Source organism: Plutella xylostella, chromosome 24 (assembly GCF_932276165.1).
Source record: "Plutella xylostella chromosome 24, ilPluXylo3.1, whole genome shotgun sequence".
In the NCBI taxonomy this organism is placed as follows: domain Eukaryota; kingdom Metazoa; phylum Arthropoda; class Insecta; order Lepidoptera; family Plutellidae; genus Plutella; species Plutella xylostella.
The window spans coordinates 5,302,110-5,320,050 of record NC_064004.1 but is presented as its reverse complement, the minus strand read 5'-3'; the positions used below and the strand labels follow the sequence as shown (position 1 = coordinate 5,320,050).

The window sequence follows — 17,941 nt, the reverse complement described above, 5'->3', positions numbered from 1 at the left end:
TTTAGCCAGAAGAATCAAGAAGAATACAGATCCATGGATTGATGAAATAGAGAATCATTATTTTAAGTTCTACGGGTTCTTCTGTATCTCTAATCCTTAGAATAATAACGTCCGCGTATCGTAAGGTCACAAGTAAAACACCATCTGAGACTCAACATTTCTTTCCTCTGCTGGACATCTAGGGTATAGGTAACTACTACGTGGTTGTCTCTCCTCTCCCAAACTTTAAGTATGGCTATAAATACCGCTATCGTGCTCGACTCCATAGAGAAAAGAACACTACGCTCGACTCTCCTTATCTATCGACTGCCCGCTGCATCTGTCGAAGTAGTTTGACTGTCGGTCTATCTCCATGGCCCAGTGGGTAAGCGTATAAAACCATAAGCAGGTTTAACGAACGTTTATTGATCGGAAAAGAACAAGCACATTTCTTCTAAATACATTTTTTTTACATCCATTATAAATTAATATTCCATATCTGTGTAGTGACTGCAGTGGGTCGACGCTGTAGTGCCGCTGTCGCAAGGATGGCATGATACGGTGAGCATTGAAGACAATGATGAGCAGCACTCAGAGTAGCACCTGCAAAACATAACCATAAATTAGAAATAAACGCCATCTAGTGGAGAGTAGCTTTTTAAAAGTTTTGCTGAATTTATCGGTGTGGCTATGCGCAAGTTTGATGAAGAAGCGTATTATTTAGTAAGTAAGTTGTTTTTTTATGAGCTGGCAGAAGACCTTCCCTTACCCCTACCGTTGCCAGAATCTTTGAACGTGTCCATCTATAAGTGGAAGTAACAATTAAACTTTACCTAGATGGAGCCCTTTCTTTAGGAACTTGTTTCTTTTTCAGTCCATCACCCGCAGATGTACTAGGTTTCTTTTTTGTGAATTTAAGTTTATTTTTCATATTTGGTTGTTGCTGAGCTGGATCGTTTTTTCTTGAGTCTTCAGTTGGCTCTTCATCTATGTTATCTTCCTCTCTGGGTGCTTTCTCTTGCTGAGCGCGCTTGCGCCTTAACTTGTATACTTCTTTAGAATCTTTTGGAATTAGTTTCCACGTACGTTCGTCACCTTGGTTAGATTTCTAATGGGAACAATAGTTACGATTATTTCCATAGGTATCAAATTTACTAAGTACATGTTTAGTACCTACCACCACCAACCTATCTCCTTTTGACTTATTTTAAATGAATATAACTAGGACCCTTATAGACACACTTACATTTCCGTGAATGGCTTTGTTAATGCTATCTAGATCGCGTATTGAAACATGATTTCCAGTTACACATCTTTTTCTTCTTGTAATGTTCTTTCGGGTTTTCTTTGCTTTCGGTTTTACCCTGGCCTTAGCCTTGAAAGTTCTGGGTACCCGCATCTTATTTTACATTTGATAACTTGTATAAATTTAATAAATATAAAAAGGGTAAGCTATTAATAACTTGAGAGTTTATTTAAGATTTTGTGATTGTGAATTTTTCATCTGTTTCCCAAAAAGTTTCCTTTTGCTTTTCTGTCAAGACAAGCTTAAGAACAAGAACAATACAAATGAAAAATGAAGGAACACTATACAGCCTGGAGAAAAAGATAGTGTACAGAAGACGAAACGAAGGAATAGCAGACAGTGTTTTTGCGTCAAACGAAACGTGATTCTACGAATGTCATATGACTTAAAACAGTGCTGCCAACTTGACAAAATAATCCTCCATTTTGATGTGGGCAGCTGATATTTATTTTAGAAAATAAATAATATTTTCTCCAATAACTCAAAATGGGTGCTTCTATTTTGCCCATCGCTGTTTTTACCATCTTATGGGGCGTCGTTGGTATCGTCTGCCCCTTCTTCGCCCCTAAAGGTCCTAACAGAGGGTAAGTTTTTATGCTTCTAATTTTGCATGTACAAAATCGTTTTGATACACATTTTACACATTTTTCTAATATAACGTGATAATTCTACATTTCCAGGATTATCCAAGTGGTGTTGATCTTAACAGCAGCAACTTGCTGGTTATTGTAAGTATTTTAGTTCTGTTTTTAGTATTTAAAGCAATCATATACTTCTAGGTCACATCAAAATGTGATCATATTTATAAGGTCAATTAATCAACATTTTAGCTTTTAAGTTCATAATGATTATGTTGTATTATCCAAGGGTAGTGCAGGAACAGACATTTCATAGTTAATGTGCTCACATGATGGTCATAAGTCATAATGTTGACATTGGTGGGCCCTGGAGGCATTAGTCATGTACTCCCCAACAGGAACTGTTTGAAGCATTAGCTAATGATTCCAATCTATTAATTATTCGAATCCTTAATATGAATAAGAGCTTGTAACTCAGCTGGATAAGCACCCACTTCTCACACAAGAGATGTGCGTTGAAATCCAGGTGCTGTCATGTACCAATGTGTTCTTTGGAATTTAAGTAGGTACAATGTTAATTGTATATCCCCACTCTTATGATGAAGGAAACCTTGTGAGGAAACCTGCATATCTAGATTTAGAACATCTAGATATGTGAACTCACCAACCCGCAGTGGACCAGCGTAGTGGGCATCCTTAAACTGGCTGTGAGAATCTTTGTATGTCTTTCTATTTATTTAAAAAAAATGTTTTAAAATCCTACTTAAAAAAATTATGAAATACTTAGGCCTACAGCAAAAATTATTAATTTCACAATGAAACCATTAATTTTTTGTAGTTTGTTTAATAATATTTCAATTAAAAAGACACACTAAGTTTACCATTTATGGAAAGTAGGGAAAAATGCAGTACAACATGCTGTCTGTTTTCCAAGAAACAAATGAACATTCTCTCTAATACCACCTGTGTCTCCCGCAGCTGGCTGTGTGCGTACATGGCACAGATGAACCCGCTCATCGGGCCCAGACTCAACAACAGCACGCTCATCTGGATGTCCCGCACCTGGGTGAGTTACACACAGTGCTAGTTCTAGTACATCATCATCAGAAGGGCTTGCATGGAGCGCAATTAAGATGTGACAAAAGTTTTGCATCACACTGCAAGCGCAACTGAGAACTTTTGACGTCTTAAATGCAACCCATGCTAGCCCTACAGATCCTGTGAGGCCTAAGCAGGGAAATAGGATACGGCTGGAAAACCATATTTCCACTCTGACTGGCCCTGTGCTATGCCTAAGACTTTTGTAAGTATGTGAACTAGCTTCGTATAAAATAAAAGTAGAGGGTTCTGGCAGGAAGAGGGAGGTTACCCTATACGTACCTAGTAGGTATAGGGTAAGCTAAGAAGGACTTGCGGTTTGAGTTAGTAAATAAACAAACCTGACAACAGATGGCGTTGTCGCTATGTTTAGGCGATGAGCTTAAACGATGGTTTCTCTACTCATACATAGATGGCGCTACCTGCCTGTTTCGTAACGTCGTCGGAAACATTACGTAGTCACTAAATGACGACATTCCATTTGTATGTGTAGTTAATTTGTAGTTTCATAGCATGTACACACTTAAAATTAACTAATATTTTCCTTGTCCAACTTCTGAGTATATTAAATTCTACAGAGAACCTCCAAGCGCCGAATTATGCATTCCTTTTGTCAGTACAGCATAGTTACAAAAACAGTTACTTATAAATAAGTAAGTATACTATATCCGAGTGGTTTTTATCAGCGAATGTCATAGGTGTTCACGTGCGGTGACGCGCGAGCGCCGCCTCCCGTCAGTATTTGTACAAGACTCCTATTTATAGTGTGAACATTGCAGATAACACACTCCATTTGATTTAGTGCTGCACCACTGCATCAGCAGGGCGGGGTATTTGTTACTTAATAGATCATCGTCACAGCCCGACTGCTGGGGCACGGGTCTCCTTCCAATAAAGGAAGGGTTTTAGGCCTAGTCCACCACGCGGGCCCAGGGCGGATTGGTGGACACATGAGGTTACTATTCATTCATTCATTCGTGGACCAATAAGGCTTCAGTTTAAGAATAATTAAATACGTTTATATTACATAAGCACTAGCCCGTAATCGTCCACTGCTGGACATAGGCCTCTCTCAAGGACCGCCGCAACCGCAACACTCTGTCCTCGGCCTTCCTCATCCAACCACTACCGGCTACCAGTCCAACAGGCCGGAGGCTACGCTTGCCAGTTCAAGGTCCCCACGCGAGAAGCGCCTGTTTCACAATGTCTTGAAAGTGGCTACCTGTGGGATAAATCATGAAATATACGCTGTCTAAAGCACAATTACAGACAGTGACAGCATAGCATGTCTTTTATGCGACAGGTAGCCATCATCCAGACATTGTGAAACCGGCCCTTACTCTCTTATTTTGAATGTTATTGTCGTGCTGGCTACCCTGTCGAGTTATGTAAAACAGTGGAGTTATATTTGTCGCAGCAACGACTCGCGGCCATGACTGCTGCTGGAATCGTGTGCCATTCATTTAACTACACTTAAACTCGAGTACATACGTAGTTTGATTGTAAATAATGATAGAAATAATGGCTATCGGAACAAGAGCGTCGACAATCATTTAGCAGCGCTTATGGATGACATAACTTGTATGCGTCTGACAGTTTTTCGACACTTTGGTGGCGCGGCGTTGACAATAATAGCCATGAGTATGGTACCTGGTATTATGGTAGCTGTACCTGGAAAAGTTACAGCCGTTTACATGAGGTAGGCCGAGGTCAGAGTGTTATTGGCTGATGATGAGGCAGCTACATTTTTGTTTATTTATGCATTATGATTGGCTCTTCTTTCAAAGAGCTTGAACATCCGGCATTTTATGAACGTATAGGTAACTAAATTCCAGACCCCATTATGCAGCCAATAGCTTATTAATATTATGTACCTTACACTTGTACCTTGTCTAACTCACAAACGCTTATTCTTTCATTCAAACGTTGACTGTTTCCTTTAGGATAGTTTGACATGGTACAAAAGTACTGAGTCTATAATATTATGAGCCTAGTAACTATTGAGTCCGTCCCATTGGGCTATGAGAGTGATGGAACAGAGAGTGCTCCTGTGTACTGCGCACACACTTGGGCACTATAATCTACTCCTGCGTAGATGGCTGATCTCAATTGAGATTGGCCGCCGTGGTCGAAATTCGGCTAGGAGGACATTATAACTATTGAGTATTATTTAACCACATAACGACGCAATGGCCTCGGTTGTATTCCGGCGTATCTGGTGTCAGTCGGCAATCATATCAGCAGCTCACAGATAACATTGTCGCAGGAATTCTGCGTCTCTGATTGCACGTGTCTCGGCCGTGAATCGAATTCGTCACGTCGAATACAGAAGTCTGATTTTATGATTTTTATCGTTGTTTTCTGAATGGTTCTTGGTCACCAGAATAGCAAGGAAACATAGAAGAAAGGCGGAAACTATATACATTATGATTCATTTATAACCTTACCATTCTTCTTCTTCTTCGGGTGCCATCTACTTAACTATCGTAGGTCGGTCAGTATCATTACGGCCAAATGGGCCCGCGAAGTCGCGTTAAAAAATATAAATTTGTCCTTGCTGTAGGTACTTACTTACATTACTTACATAATAACCACTTAACTTAGGAACTTTACCATAATACACGTTTTATATTGTAGAAAAATCATACGACCTATGTACTTTACTTTTATGTAACATACTGCTAGGAACTAATGAAGAAGGTACTTATACCAATAAGTACTGAAAAATATCAAAGACTTTGCAATCATAACGGCGACACGGCTCGCGACCAACCAAGTTTCAATATTTCTCACTACATGGTATTGTAATGTACCCTAACTTAAGTAGGAAAGTATTTTTAGTCCCACCACATCTGTTCGGGCGTTCGATGCGGTATGTTGAGTACTTTATCAGTGGCCCTGAATACCGCCATCGCTGGTGACGTCACACATCCTGAAGGTCACGAGGTCACTGCGCTACGCTCATGTTAACTCGGAAACGAGTCTGAACGTTGTAAATTATAAAGTCTAGGGATAATACCCAGTTTTGGTGATAATTTTTAATCAAAATCGGCTTAGCTGTTCAAAAGTAATGCGATTTGTCGGGGTTTTTAACGTTGATTAGGTTATACTTGACACTGAATTATAACTAGTAACTACGTATGTCTAATAGTTGATAAACTTGAGCGTATAGAAGCTATATTTATCTTGACTGCCAAAAGTTATATCTCTTCTAAATATAAGCTATCATAAAGCGAATGCATTCGTGAATTCCTACACCTTTCCTTGTAATATATGAACTTGGATAGGTAGCACATAGGGCACATACGTCATTATTTGTAGTGTTATGGTTTTCGAACGCAGTTGACATAGGTGACACAGGGAAACAATCATGGGACATGCAACTGATCAGTGATCGTTATAGTATTTTATAGTAATAAAAATATTAATAAATTGGCAAAGATTGGCACACGTGTTGGCAAGACTGGCGTTGGCAGTTACAAGAGTTATCTAACTTAGCAACTCCACATTTATTAAATTTATATCAATCGCTTGGCTGCATAGACTGCAGTCCTGTGCCTCGCAAAGCGTTCTGTATTTAAAAGCAAAGCTAATATTTTTTCTTTTTTTTTTCAGGGAAACCCCTACAAGAACAACTAAGCGAAGAAGGTTGCCACCGGAAGTATTTATTCCATATTTGAATCTGTAAGTGTATTCTTTTTGAGGTTATAGACAACTGCCGTTAAAGTTTTGTGGAATGTAATATCTAACTTTATGTATCATTAGAAAAAAAAATCTTTTAAAGAATCGTTCCATACTTTTGGAAAATTATCTAACCGTTTGATGTGTAATGAAAGCTGTTATAAAGTCAGTTAAGTTAAATGCAATGGAAGCTAAAGTTATCTGTCTAATGGGTGGTGTTCTACCACAATTTACTTACTTAATTTCATTCCAATGAAGTACACAGGAATAAATGTTATAAACAACCATTATGTATTGTAATATAAATAAATATTATTAACTATTATAAAGTTTAAGCATTGATTGTAGAATATTGTTTCAATAAAGTTACGTGTACATCAAGATACTCGTTTTAAATAGTTCATAATCCTACTTTAAATCTAGGTTTATAACATAAAAAAAACGCAACGGGGTGAACGGGGGTGTGGTTTTCTCGCTGAAAATGTTACGTATTATTTAACAACTCTACTATGCTATTATAGGCCTCAAATAGGTATTCCGACAAGCCGACTAGTTTGACAGTTCTAAAATTAGCCTCCGTATTCTGAGACCCTATTACAGTTTTTTCAGCTCAACACCAAGCCAAGGAAAACGCTCAGTCAGCCTTGCTCATCTGTCATTTGTTTATTTTGTTGAATAGTATTTTGAACAAGTGCAAGTTATATAATAATTTCAAAAAAACCGCCTGTGACCTGCAATTGTTAGACGACCTTGCGCCAGAAACAGATTCTCAGTCAATGCTGTGTACTTTTAATACTTTTGGCCGGTTTCCAGCAGTCAAATACTTTCTATACTTAGTTCTATATGGGGCAGAGTTTGATTCTTCCCTTACGTAACTGAGTGCACGTGATTGAACCCGACGGTGAAAGACGATAGAGAGCTCAGAATAATAACAACTTCGTTTAGATAGAGAGTAATGGACAACATTTCAAAAAACTAAAGCTGCTATAAATCGAAAACCATTTCGAGATTTAGCTCTAAAGGCCACAAAAAAAATGTTTTTGTATTTTTTGGATGTATCATTTTCGAGAAAATCATAAAATAGTAAAAAAGTGCTGATGACGTCATGCATCAGGTGCGATGCATTTTGATGATCAAAGCTTATCATAGATTTAAAACAAAGTAACTGTCACTTTCACTTTTGATTGACGTTGACGTTTTATCGTGACGTTATTGTTTATTTGGGTCATTTTCATTAATTCTGTTCTGACACTTTCTGACTATTTTTTTTATTTATTATTAAGAGATGACCTCTATATAATATGTCCCAGAGCATGCCACCGCCTACACAGCTGAAAAAATGCTTCTGCTTATTTTTTTACATGATAAGTACCTACTTTCCATCATCAGAAATATCAAGGTCATTTGAAAATGACCCATTTGTTGGTTGGCATGTAAACAAAGTTTAAATGTCAATTGTCAGTGTCATTTAAGTTTTTTTTCGAGACTCAGGCAATAGACAAAAATAAAAATTGAGCCTAATATGTGACGTCACTTCCGGTTTTAAAATAATTAACTTTAAAGTTAAAAATAACATGCAAAAATTTATGTATATACAAAATAAAAAAATACGGGTCCACTAATTTTCTATAAACTTTCCGAATAACTAATAAAAATATAGGGTAAAGAAAATGAAATGTTGTCCATTACAGTCCAACTATAAAGTCCTGACATTAAAGAGTGCGATTTTGCAAATACTTTTTATCATTATCAGTTATAAACTTATTTACATTTTAAAAATAAAATACCGTTTGGTAACGGATTTGTCCTTTAGTAAATATAATTACATCGATTAAATACGGTCTGTAACAATTACTTAATATCCACTTCCATTTTCTGGACTTTATAGTTTTACTGTAACAGGGAACTTAAATGGCTGTATACCTATGATTGGATGCGGAAAGCTAAAGATCGCATCCAGTTGCGTGCTTTGGGAAAGGCCGACGTCCATCAGTGGACTGCTGTAGGCTGATGATGATGATGTATTTAACCCCCTGCACCTCCGGATCTACCTACGATTCTTCGAACCGGGTCAATCAACCTTGCTAGTGCGAAAAATGAAATTTCCCAATATTTCCAGTATTGTAGGAAAGAGGATTCTTGTGACTAAAATTTGGCGCCTCCATGCTACGACCGCCCTGCGCCCCGGGCAAGAGCCGAGTGCTTCGGTCTACACCCCACAGTACATCCGGGTCTGCCCCCTGGTGGTGGAACACATCTGTCAAGTCTGCTTCTCACAAATAAGTCTCAAGTTCGAATGGCAGCCTATTCGTGGCATATTTAAGCCAGTACGTCTAGTACAGGTTTGATAGTTTGTCGAAAACTGTAAAAGTTTACGTTTTCTCGTTTACAAAGTGGAAACTATTATGAAACTATTGACAGATAAGTACTTAATGTAATGCAGATGACAGAAGAAAATCTAGACTTTTTTCGTTTTCGTTATAAAACTCGTACTAGAGGCTCAGTTCGAGTTGCCAGTTAACTATTGTGATTATACAGGATGTTTGTCACTTATGTCATGTCGCCCTGTGAACTGGATGTATTCAGAAAAGCCAGACAGTTGACCGTTTAACTGTTTTGCTGAACCGTGCTTCTTAAGCCAATTTTCGTGACTGCAATGCGACGGTTGCGTAAGGCCGTCTATAGATATCACGGACTTGAATTTATGTGAATTATGTAGGTATATTTAGGTAGTTGATAAAATGATAAGCAGGTAATTTGTAACAACTCGTATTACTGTCATTGTAGGTCCACACCACACACCTCAAAGCAGAAACTTGAGTATGGAATGCAATGCTGAGATTGGCTGGTAGTCGATGAATAGGATTTATATACCAGCACCCTTTGGTAGATTTACTTGAAACTGGGTAGTCATGAAATTCATAAGAAGTAGGTAGTTAAGTATAACACACACACACACACGCACTCACGCCTTGTACTATTGTACTGCTCCCTTGCGGGGTAGGCAGAGGTGCATTGCTGCACCCACTTTTCGCCAGAGTGTTATGTTAGTCCCAATGTAATAGGGGGCGGGCCTATTGCCATTTTAAGTAAGTTAAGTATACTTATGTACTTTTACTTAAGTACATGAGTTATTATTTGTTAATAGGTGGATTTTATCATAGCGCTATCTGTAGTTCAAACTACGCCGCTTGTGGACTATAAAATGATGATGTAAGTACCAGGATACTATAATTTAAATCGGTAAGTTTAATAACTACAACGAGATAGAGTTCTAAGCTAGATTGGACCCCTATACCTAATCTGTTAGCCTGAGTCATTGGTATACTTACAATAAAATTATAAATTATACTTACACAGTTAATTACCGAGATCTAAAGAAATGAGCTTTCATAAACACGTAGGAATTATATCTGAGCACGTTTTATATTGACTGGTGTCTCTTGTACCTACTTGTAACAGAAGAAAGCATTTATCTTGCTAAGGTCATAATAAAAACGGTTCTACAATACTTAGATAACATGGAGATGTCGTTAAATAAGTACGTACTTAACTACTTAAATCAATTTAATGAAGTACCTACTTATCAGATTTGATTAGTTCACAATGTAGGACACGTGGTCATTATGAATTTTCCTTATTTATCATACCAGTTAAGTATTCAGAAAATATGTTAGTCGGTAGGTACCTATAACGTTTAAAGATAAAATCTTTGTGACTCGTTCGAGTGTACAACGAAGGAACCCTATTCAATAGGTACATTATTATACCACGTGCTTTCACTTGAACCAACTAACTCTGTTCAACAAAAGCTATAACTAAGTACCGATTTTGACATATTTTGATATCTGTCACTTTCTGATTAAAATTTGAGATTCGGTTTAACCCGAATTTCTACATTGACACAGACAGATAAGTACACGTCCAACTTCTTCTGTTATCACAGAAAATGCCCGAGTAACAGTGCTACTGTGCTACCAGAGGAATCATAGGTTTCTCTGGCCCATACTGTACCTACTTACGTATTTTAAGTAATATAAAGTAAGTACTTATTACTTCCATGTGTGAATCTTTTTTTGTAGTTACTTACGGCTTAACTTTCCGCCTGAACAATCAAACTTATTTATGTAAGTAACAGATGGATTTTCAAAAGAATGCATGGTATTTACATAAATTGCAGTTGAGATAAAGCTGTTTCATTCACTGTTTCCTACCTAGATTCTAGACAGGTGATACAGGTATATACGTACATTTCAATGGGTTTCCTCGCTCTTGTTGCTTTCAGGCGCGGCCTTCGAATTATTGATCAGTCTCTATTTGTGTCTCGAATGGAAGAGCCCAGAGGGAGAATCCTACAAATTAAAATAGGTTACGTAGGTTATAACTTCCCTGGATTCACATTTCTGAAAAATCCTAATTTGCTTGGTTGGATTTGATCCCTTTGGAGGTTTGTAAAACAGTAACTAGCTTGGGCGTGTAAAATAGCCGGAGTTGGGACCCACCACCCCGGTAATTTTTTTTAAAATGTCATCATGTGTGCGGTGGTAACTAGTGGAAACCCAAGGACTTTGATATACTTTCAAAGTCCTTGGTGGAAACATAGTGGAAGGAAACCTATCTTTTATGGTGAACTGTCATGGTGACTAACCAAGGAGCGTGGAAGAAATATTCCAAGGAGTTTGACGTTTCGTTTACCTTTGTATGCTCTTGGCCGTGGCTCGTCTTGGTAAGCAGGTAACTACATAGCATGAGCCCTATAGATGATGATGACAGATTCAAAATCCATACATTTTATTTGTCATTTGCATTAATTTGACACTAAATCGAGATTTAACCCTAAATATAGATTTAATATGTTGTTGCAAGTGGCCCTAAGTCATTAACTTTATTCACCGTATAAGGATCTGTCCATCAAACGTCATAAGATAGGACTGATAGGACTAGTGCTAAATTTTACAAAGTATAGGAACTTGCTTCGCTGTCTCATAAAGGAAGTACAGTCCAACTATAAAGGAGTGCGATTTTGCTAAGAGTTTTTATCGGTTCTCCCTTTTTTGGCCTAAGATTTATTTGCCTAATCTCATATTGCATAGTAACGTTTGGTCAAAGTCTCGTTTCGCCTAAAATCGTATGGCATAACTCTCTTTTAGTAAAAAATTACTTCGCAAAATGATGTTTAGCCTAATAATAGTATGGCCAAATCTTGAATAGCCTAATAATGCTATGGCATAGGTTGTACAAAGTAATAATATTCGTTTGGCTTTAACTTTGATGGAGCGTCTCCCTACATAGCGCAAACTGGTGCCTTGTATTGTGGCCGCTATGTGGGAAACGCTCCGCTTTGCTTTTGACGATAATGTGCACCTAACACGCTCCTCCTCGCTTTGCTCGTCGTCGCACCTATCTTTAGGTTTCGATCCCATGGGGTTTAATGGCGTTAGTAATCATTATAATGGTCATTCATTTTCGATATTTTGATCATTCAATATCGTGATTTTCGGGATGTAGGAGAAAAATACCACAATTTGTACATTTACTAAATACTTAATAGAGTATTTATTAAGATAATATTAGGGGAAACAAGATTATACCAATACGAACAATTTGAGCAAACGAGACTTAGGTGCTTGAAGTTTGTGCCAAAAGAGTTTTAGACGAAACGAGTCTTATGCCACATAAGTCTTGGCGAAGTGATGACTCTACCAAAAAAGTTTAGACCTTACGAGTTATGCGAAACGAGTTTAGGGCAATAAAGATTAGGCGAGATGAGGGGAACCCATTTTTATCATAGTCAGTTACCTATTTAAGTTACATTTACATTATGACATAAAAAATAAAATACTTACCGATTAAATAATGGCTTTTTAACGGATTTGTCCTTAAATAAATATAATAGTTCCATTAAATACGGTATTTAAGAATTACTTAGTTAAAATCCACTTCCGTTTTCAGACTTTTCAGGTCTTTATAGGTTTACTGTAGCCGGTCTACAAGCTTGTATGTAGAATACAAAGTGGCTGTCAAGTAATTACTATTTATAATAAATCAAGATTCATACAGTAGGAAGGAGATGCATTGAGAGCTTCACACGTCACATAAATAAAAAGAAAACACAACGAGCTTCAGCGTTAAGTCATTATTCCTAGGATCAAATGAGGTCAAGGTTCGTTAACCTGCATTAGAAGTAAAGTTCCTTGACCTCCATAGAATTACCCTACTTTGCGAGAAAGAACTATATCTACCCTCATAACTTACTTAATAATTTAGTAGTTATATACCGAAATAAGATTTTGACCTTCCTACAACGTAACAATACTTACTAAATCTCCTTAAACCCGGGGTTTTCCAGCATGCGTAGCACGTCTTGATAAGAAATGGAGGTTGATTGGCAGTCAAGGTCCTCAGCAGATCTTCCGGGTCTCGGTGTGTCGTTATTCAGGAGATAGACCTTTCAGCTAACTATGCAGTTGAACCATCAAAGTTAAAAACATTACAATGCTTTTTAAAACTCTAAGGGCTGATTTTTCAATGGTCAGATATAGTTATCAGAGGAATAACCCGAATAACATTGTTGCTGTCACTGTCTAATACAAATATTCAGATGTGACAGCATCAGAATTATTCCTCAGATAACGTTTATCTGCCCATTGAAAAATCAGCCCTGGAATTTAAGCGTCCATTTGTAAAACAGTAACTATCTTTGACTACCGACGTACAAACTATATTTCACCCTTCCTATGTAGCTAAATTATCATCACTCGTGGCAGACATCCAAACGTGATAGTTTTGGCTGTTGCATAAACAGCTCTATTCACAAGCTGCAAGGTTGAATTCTAAAATTGTTGTATGAGCTAGATGAATGTGGACAAAGTCCTATGTTTGTAGCCTTGAGTAACCTATCTAGCTTATCATATAGCTACATACCTAGGTAGGTATGAAGTATTGATCATGTAATGAATTTGCTAAATAAAAGAGAATCTATGATATCTAGCTGGATAACATGAACTACACTAATAAGGTTTGACTAAAAAAAACAACATTATCCTTTTAAATTTACTATATTATTATCACTCGGTTTTTAATGTGGATTTTCCATTTGAAAAACCCACGGCGAGGAAAATATTCTTTCAATGATAACTTCAACAGTATACCTGGCTTAGCCTTTTACAATTAGCCACAAGAATACAACAAGATGGATTGGTAGTTACGGACTACAATGTGAACCACTTTTTGAAAGTGAACTACATAAAGACCACACACTCTTTTCTCAAGCACATTCTACAACTTGCATTGTTACATAACAGCTGTTTAAATCATAAGATTTTCAGTAACTATGCACAGGATCACTCAAATATGACTGTTACATAACACAGCAGCTTCAAACAACCTCACACTAGTTACAATCAAGTCCACTTTTGAGGTTAGGTTTTGTAGATTTTCACTTTTAAACATAATTCACCTAGTTTAGGTATCACACTTATATCCATTAAGATAGTATAGCAAGGAGGTTCAATCTTGTTATGCTACAATCACCTTGGCCTAAAAGACAGAAATGAGGTCAGATGTTATATAACATGTCACTGGCTGAATGAGTGATCACAGAAAAAAAGGTGTTTTAAAATGACAAAGCAATCATAATTCTGGATTTGAATGGAATTTCACATTTAGTTACTACAGAACTGAGCAATTATGTAACATGATTTGATAGATTTAAAAGAACAATAGCTTGGAATCATTGTATAACGCTTTATTAACTAAAAATAAGTTACTAAGTTCGATTTTGCGTCTAATAATACATGATTTCATGGGAACGGCTATTTGTGGTGATCGGAATCACAAATTGATTTAAGGTAACATTCTTAGAATTAACTTACAAGACCTTCTTGATCTCATCGTATAAGACAAGCACGAACGCACCACCGGTACCTCGGAGGACGTTTGAGAAGGCTCCCTTGAAGAAGGCGCCCATACCCTCAGTCTTGGCGATGGTGGCCCAGCAGTGGAGGGTGCCGGTGTACAGGATGTCAGCCTTAGCACGTCCAGACTGCATCATCATACGCCTACGCACGGTGTCGAAGGGGTAGGACATGATTCCGGCCACGGTGGTGACGGACTGAGCGATGGCCCAGCTCACAACCAGGGGGATGTTCTTCTGGTCGGGCAGCATACCACGGGCGGTGTCGTAGAATCCGAAGTATGAGGCACGGTAGATGATGATACCCTGGACCGACACACCGAATCCTCTGTAGAGACCGATGAGACCGTCGGACTTGAAGATCTTGGTGAGGCACTGGCCGAGACCGGTGAACTCACGGGCGCCGTCCTTGCCTCCCTTGCCGACGTCAGCGGCCAGACGGGTACGGGCGAAGTCCAGAGGGTACACGAAGCACAGCGAGGTGGCTCCGGCGGCGCCACCGGAGGCCAGGTTTCCGGCGAACCAGCGCCAGAACTGGGTCCTCTTGTCGACTCCTCCGAGGAACACCTGCTTGTACTTGTCCTTGAAGGCGAAGTTCAGGGCCTGGGTGGGGAAGTACCTGATCACGTTGGCCATGTTTCCACGCCAGAAGGAGGTGAATCCCTGCTCCTTGGGGATGCGCACGAAGGCGTCGATGATACCCTTGTAGCGGTCAGCCTCCGCGATCTGCTTGCTGACATGCTGGACCTGGAGCAGCAGCTTCACGCGCTCGATGGGAGCCACGGCGGTCTTGGAGACGGCGGCGGAGATTCCTCCAGCGAGGAAGTCCTTCGCGAACGCGACGGGATCGGTGAGGTTCGACATTTTGTTCTATGTGGGATTGGCTCACACGGGTACTGGTCGAGATGGACGACTACGCGGGATAGTGACACGAATTACTAACTCCCGATTATTCTATCAGGAGATTTGAGGTAATTTCGTGATCACGGGAGCACAGGGGATAGGTGTGTGCCTTTTTAGAAATTCGATCGATCACGTTCACTCGCAAGTCTGCCCGGCGGATCGGCGCAAAAGAAGGAGGAAGGGGCGAGTGCTGCCAACCTAGCCACAAAAGTACCACGAGGCCAGTGTGGCAATTTTATTATTTAAATATTCCCTAATAAAAAACATGTTTTGTGTATTTTACTGAAATATAAATTATTTTCTGTATTTTATTTATGAGCATAGAGCGAGATGATATAAATTTGTATCAAAACTAACATATAATTCCTTATAAACCACTTGTCAGTATATTTATTGAAAGAAAAAGGACTATAGAATGCCTTGAAATATGGGTAAATATAAGTCAACTGGCAATCTCACCAGTGACGTGCATAAAATGCGTTTAGTTAGGATCAATATTAATGTTACTTAAAAAGTTGTAAAATCAGTTATACCTATTTAAATTGAATTTTCATTTAGAAACAAACTATGATGAAGTCTTTGAAAATTAGTCAAAATAAAATCATTAACTTTTCAATAATATCTATAAAAAGCATAAACTAAACCAAATTATGTTCAACCACGAGTTAAAATTTCCGTTGCATTATTTAAATACTCTGAAATCCACTTGAATGTAGAATCCACTTGAATGTAGAATCGGTGAGTATAAAAAGTCTACGGTTAGCTCTAACTTAACAAAAACAAGTGACTACCTACATAAAATTAGAGAAAATATAAATCATGAATGCAACTTTTGTTTATTAAAAAAATACATTATTGTAAGTATGACATTGTTGAAATAAAAATAGAAAAACACTAACAATTTTAATATTTAAAACCAACAGTTGGACCACATTGTTGGAATCTCTCACTTGTCAAATAATGAATGTCATTGTCATGTCATTTATCGCTTTTGCTTGCGTCAATTTTTGATTTTATTTACATTTTCATTACTGAAACTCATTCACTTGTTGTGTGAATTCATTCTATAAACTGATACTGAAAGTTTAATTGGATGGAATATAAGTATAGCAGCATGCAAATGGGTCGCATGGGCCCTCCATCAGGGGGCGGGGAGGACGAGACGGCGGGTCAGGCCCTGACTGACTTTCTGCTGCAACTGGAGAACTACAACCCGTCGATACCAGACGCTGTTGTGTCCCACTATTTGAACAACTCTGGATTCGAATCGCAGGATCCCAGGTAAACGCTAGAGCTTTTGTTATTCCTAAATTCTTTAACAGGTACACTTGTCTTGACCTTATTTGATTATAAACATCCTTCCCCCGAAAGGTTGTCTTGGAAAAATCGCTTTTAGTATCATATATCCCTTTTTACGTCTGTATTTATTATAATATAAGCTTTGTAGGTAACTTTAGTTCTTCTGTGTTAAGAATATTCTATGTATGTAAAGCATAGACTGCATGCAAGATAACTTCCGTTTAAAGGAATTGCTTGGTTTTGTTATACTTTCAAAACATTTAAGTAACTGATTGGGATGATCAAATTCATCAATGATGTTGATTCATTTCAACATCCACTAATATGGTTCATCTTACAATGTTCCCAAATACTTAGGAGTAGCTCATAAGTCATGATAACCAGGAACACTACTATGGATAATGTTCAGCTGCTTAATTTTTATGTCTGATTATAAAGAAAAAGAGTTAATTTTTTCAAAGAAGACATAGAATATTTTTACAAATATTGTCTTTAACCTCCATGTCATTTATAATGTTATACTCAGATGTGTGCACGGATACACTTATGGACCTATATTCACAAGACCTATTGACCCTATTGTAAGATTAACCATCATGTACCTGTAAGTGTTCTATATTATTCTATAGATTTATTATTGTTATTCTCACCTATATTTCAATTTTGCAGATTGGTAAGACTGATAGCTTTAGCTTCTCAAAAATTCCTATCGGACATAGCAAATGATGCCTTACAACACTGCAAAATGAGGACATCCAGCCAAATAACCCAAAGCTCTAAGAACCAGAAAGGCCCTAAGGAAAAGAAGTATGTTATGACGATGGAAGACCTGGTTCCAGCTCTCCAGGAGTACGGGATCACCGCCCGCAAACCACACTACTATGTTTAAGACAAAATTACGCTTGTATAAAGTGTCTTTAATATTAAAAATATAATCAGCAATACTTTTTCTCATATCTTAACTCAATGTTTCTCAAATGTCTACTCTGAAATTAATGTTTTCCGTATGTTTGTGTACCAAAATTCAGTTTCTTATTTCATTTTGTTATTTAATATTGTAGGCTAACTACTACTGTATTAAAATGGTTTTAAAATAATAATTATATTGTTTTATTGTTTGTTTCGTAAAAGTCTTCAATGATTTACTTCATATTTTTATTAAAATTTGAAACAAGAAAACTT

At 37.8% G+C, this 17,941-nt stretch overlaps 4 protein-coding genes across 4 annotated transcripts; 2 read left to right on the top strand and 2 right to left on the bottom strand.

Moving 5' to 3' along the window:
- Positions 1–385: 385 nt before the first annotated feature.
- Positions 386–1,517, bottom strand: LOC105398811 (DNA topoisomerase 1). The gene is made up of 3 exons (XM_011571033.3): positions 1,226–1,517; positions 813–1,087; positions 386–582 (listed from the first exon to the last, which is right to left on the bottom strand). Exons 1-3 carry the CDS (start codon positions 1,376–1,378, stop codon positions 465–467), a joined length of 546 nt encoding a protein of 181 aa, XP_011569335.2. The 5' UTR covers positions 1,379–1,517; the 3' UTR covers positions 386–464.
- Positions 1,518–1,677: 160 nt separating this feature from the next.
- Positions 1,678–7,023, top strand: LOC105398809 (V-type proton ATPase subunit e 2). The gene is made up of 4 exons (XM_011571032.3): positions 1,678–1,869; positions 1,966–2,013; positions 2,842–2,929; positions 6,577–7,023. Exons 1-4 carry the CDS (start codon positions 1,772–1,774, stop codon positions 6,598–6,600), a joined length of 258 nt encoding a protein of 85 aa, XP_011569334.1. The 5' UTR covers positions 1,678–1,771; the 3' UTR covers positions 6,601–7,023.
- Positions 7,024–14,512: 7,489 nt separating this feature from the next.
- Positions 14,513–15,421, bottom strand: LOC105398808 (ADP,ATP carrier protein 2). The gene is given in 1 exon segment (NM_001306118.1): positions 14,513–15,421. A coding segment is annotated over 1 exon segment (909 nt).
- Positions 15,422–16,435: 1,014 nt separating this feature from the next.
- Positions 16,436–17,859, top strand: LOC105398807 (transcription initiation factor TFIID subunit 10). Its single transcript, XM_011571030.3, has 2 exons — positions 16,436–16,741; positions 17,429–17,859. The coding sequence occupies exons 1-2, from the start codon at positions 16,554–16,556 to the stop codon at positions 17,646–17,648; spliced, it is 408 nt and encodes a 135-aa protein (XP_011569332.1). The 5' UTR covers positions 16,436–16,553; the 3' UTR covers positions 17,649–17,859.
- Positions 17,860–17,941: the final 82 nt, after the last annotated feature.

What these genes read in the sequence shown, in the direction of transcription:
- LOC105398811 (XM_011571033.3), bottom strand. Translation starts at nt 1,378, where the DNA reads ATGCGGGTACCCAGAACTTTCAAGGCTAAGGCCAGGGTAAAACCGAAA. An exon ending in ACAAAGCCATTCACGGAAAT is followed by an intron (nt 1,088 to 1,225) that starts GTAAGTGTGTCT and finishes TGTTCCCATTAG; the next exon opens with AAATCTAACCAAGGTGACGA. An exon ending in AAAGAAAGGGCTCCATCTAG is followed by an intron (nt 583 to 812) that starts GTAAAGTTTAAT and finishes TATGTTTTGCAG; the next exon opens with GTGCTACTCTGAGTGCTGCT.
- LOC105398809 (XM_011571032.3), top strand. Translation starts at nt 1,772, where the DNA reads ATGGGTGCTTCTATTTTGCCCATCGCTGTTTTTACCATCTTATGGGGC. An exon ending in CCTAAAGGTCCTAACAGAGG is followed by an intron (nt 1,870 to 1,965) that starts GTAAGTTTTTAT and finishes CTACATTTCCAG; the next exon opens with GATTATCCAAGTGGTGTTGA. An exon ending in TCTGGATGTCCCGCACCTGG is followed by an intron (nt 2,930 to 6,576) that starts GTGAGTTACACA and finishes TTTTTTTTTCAG; the next exon opens with GGAAACCCCTACAAGAACAA.
- LOC105398807 (XM_011571030.3), top strand. Translation starts at nt 16,554, where the DNA reads ATGGAATATAAGTATAGCAGCATGCAAATGGGTCGCATGGGCCCTCCA. An exon ending in TTCGAATCGCAGGATCCCAG is followed by an intron (nt 16,742 to 17,428) that starts GTAAACGCTAGA and finishes TCAATTTTGCAG; the next exon opens with ATTGGTAAGACTGATAGCTT.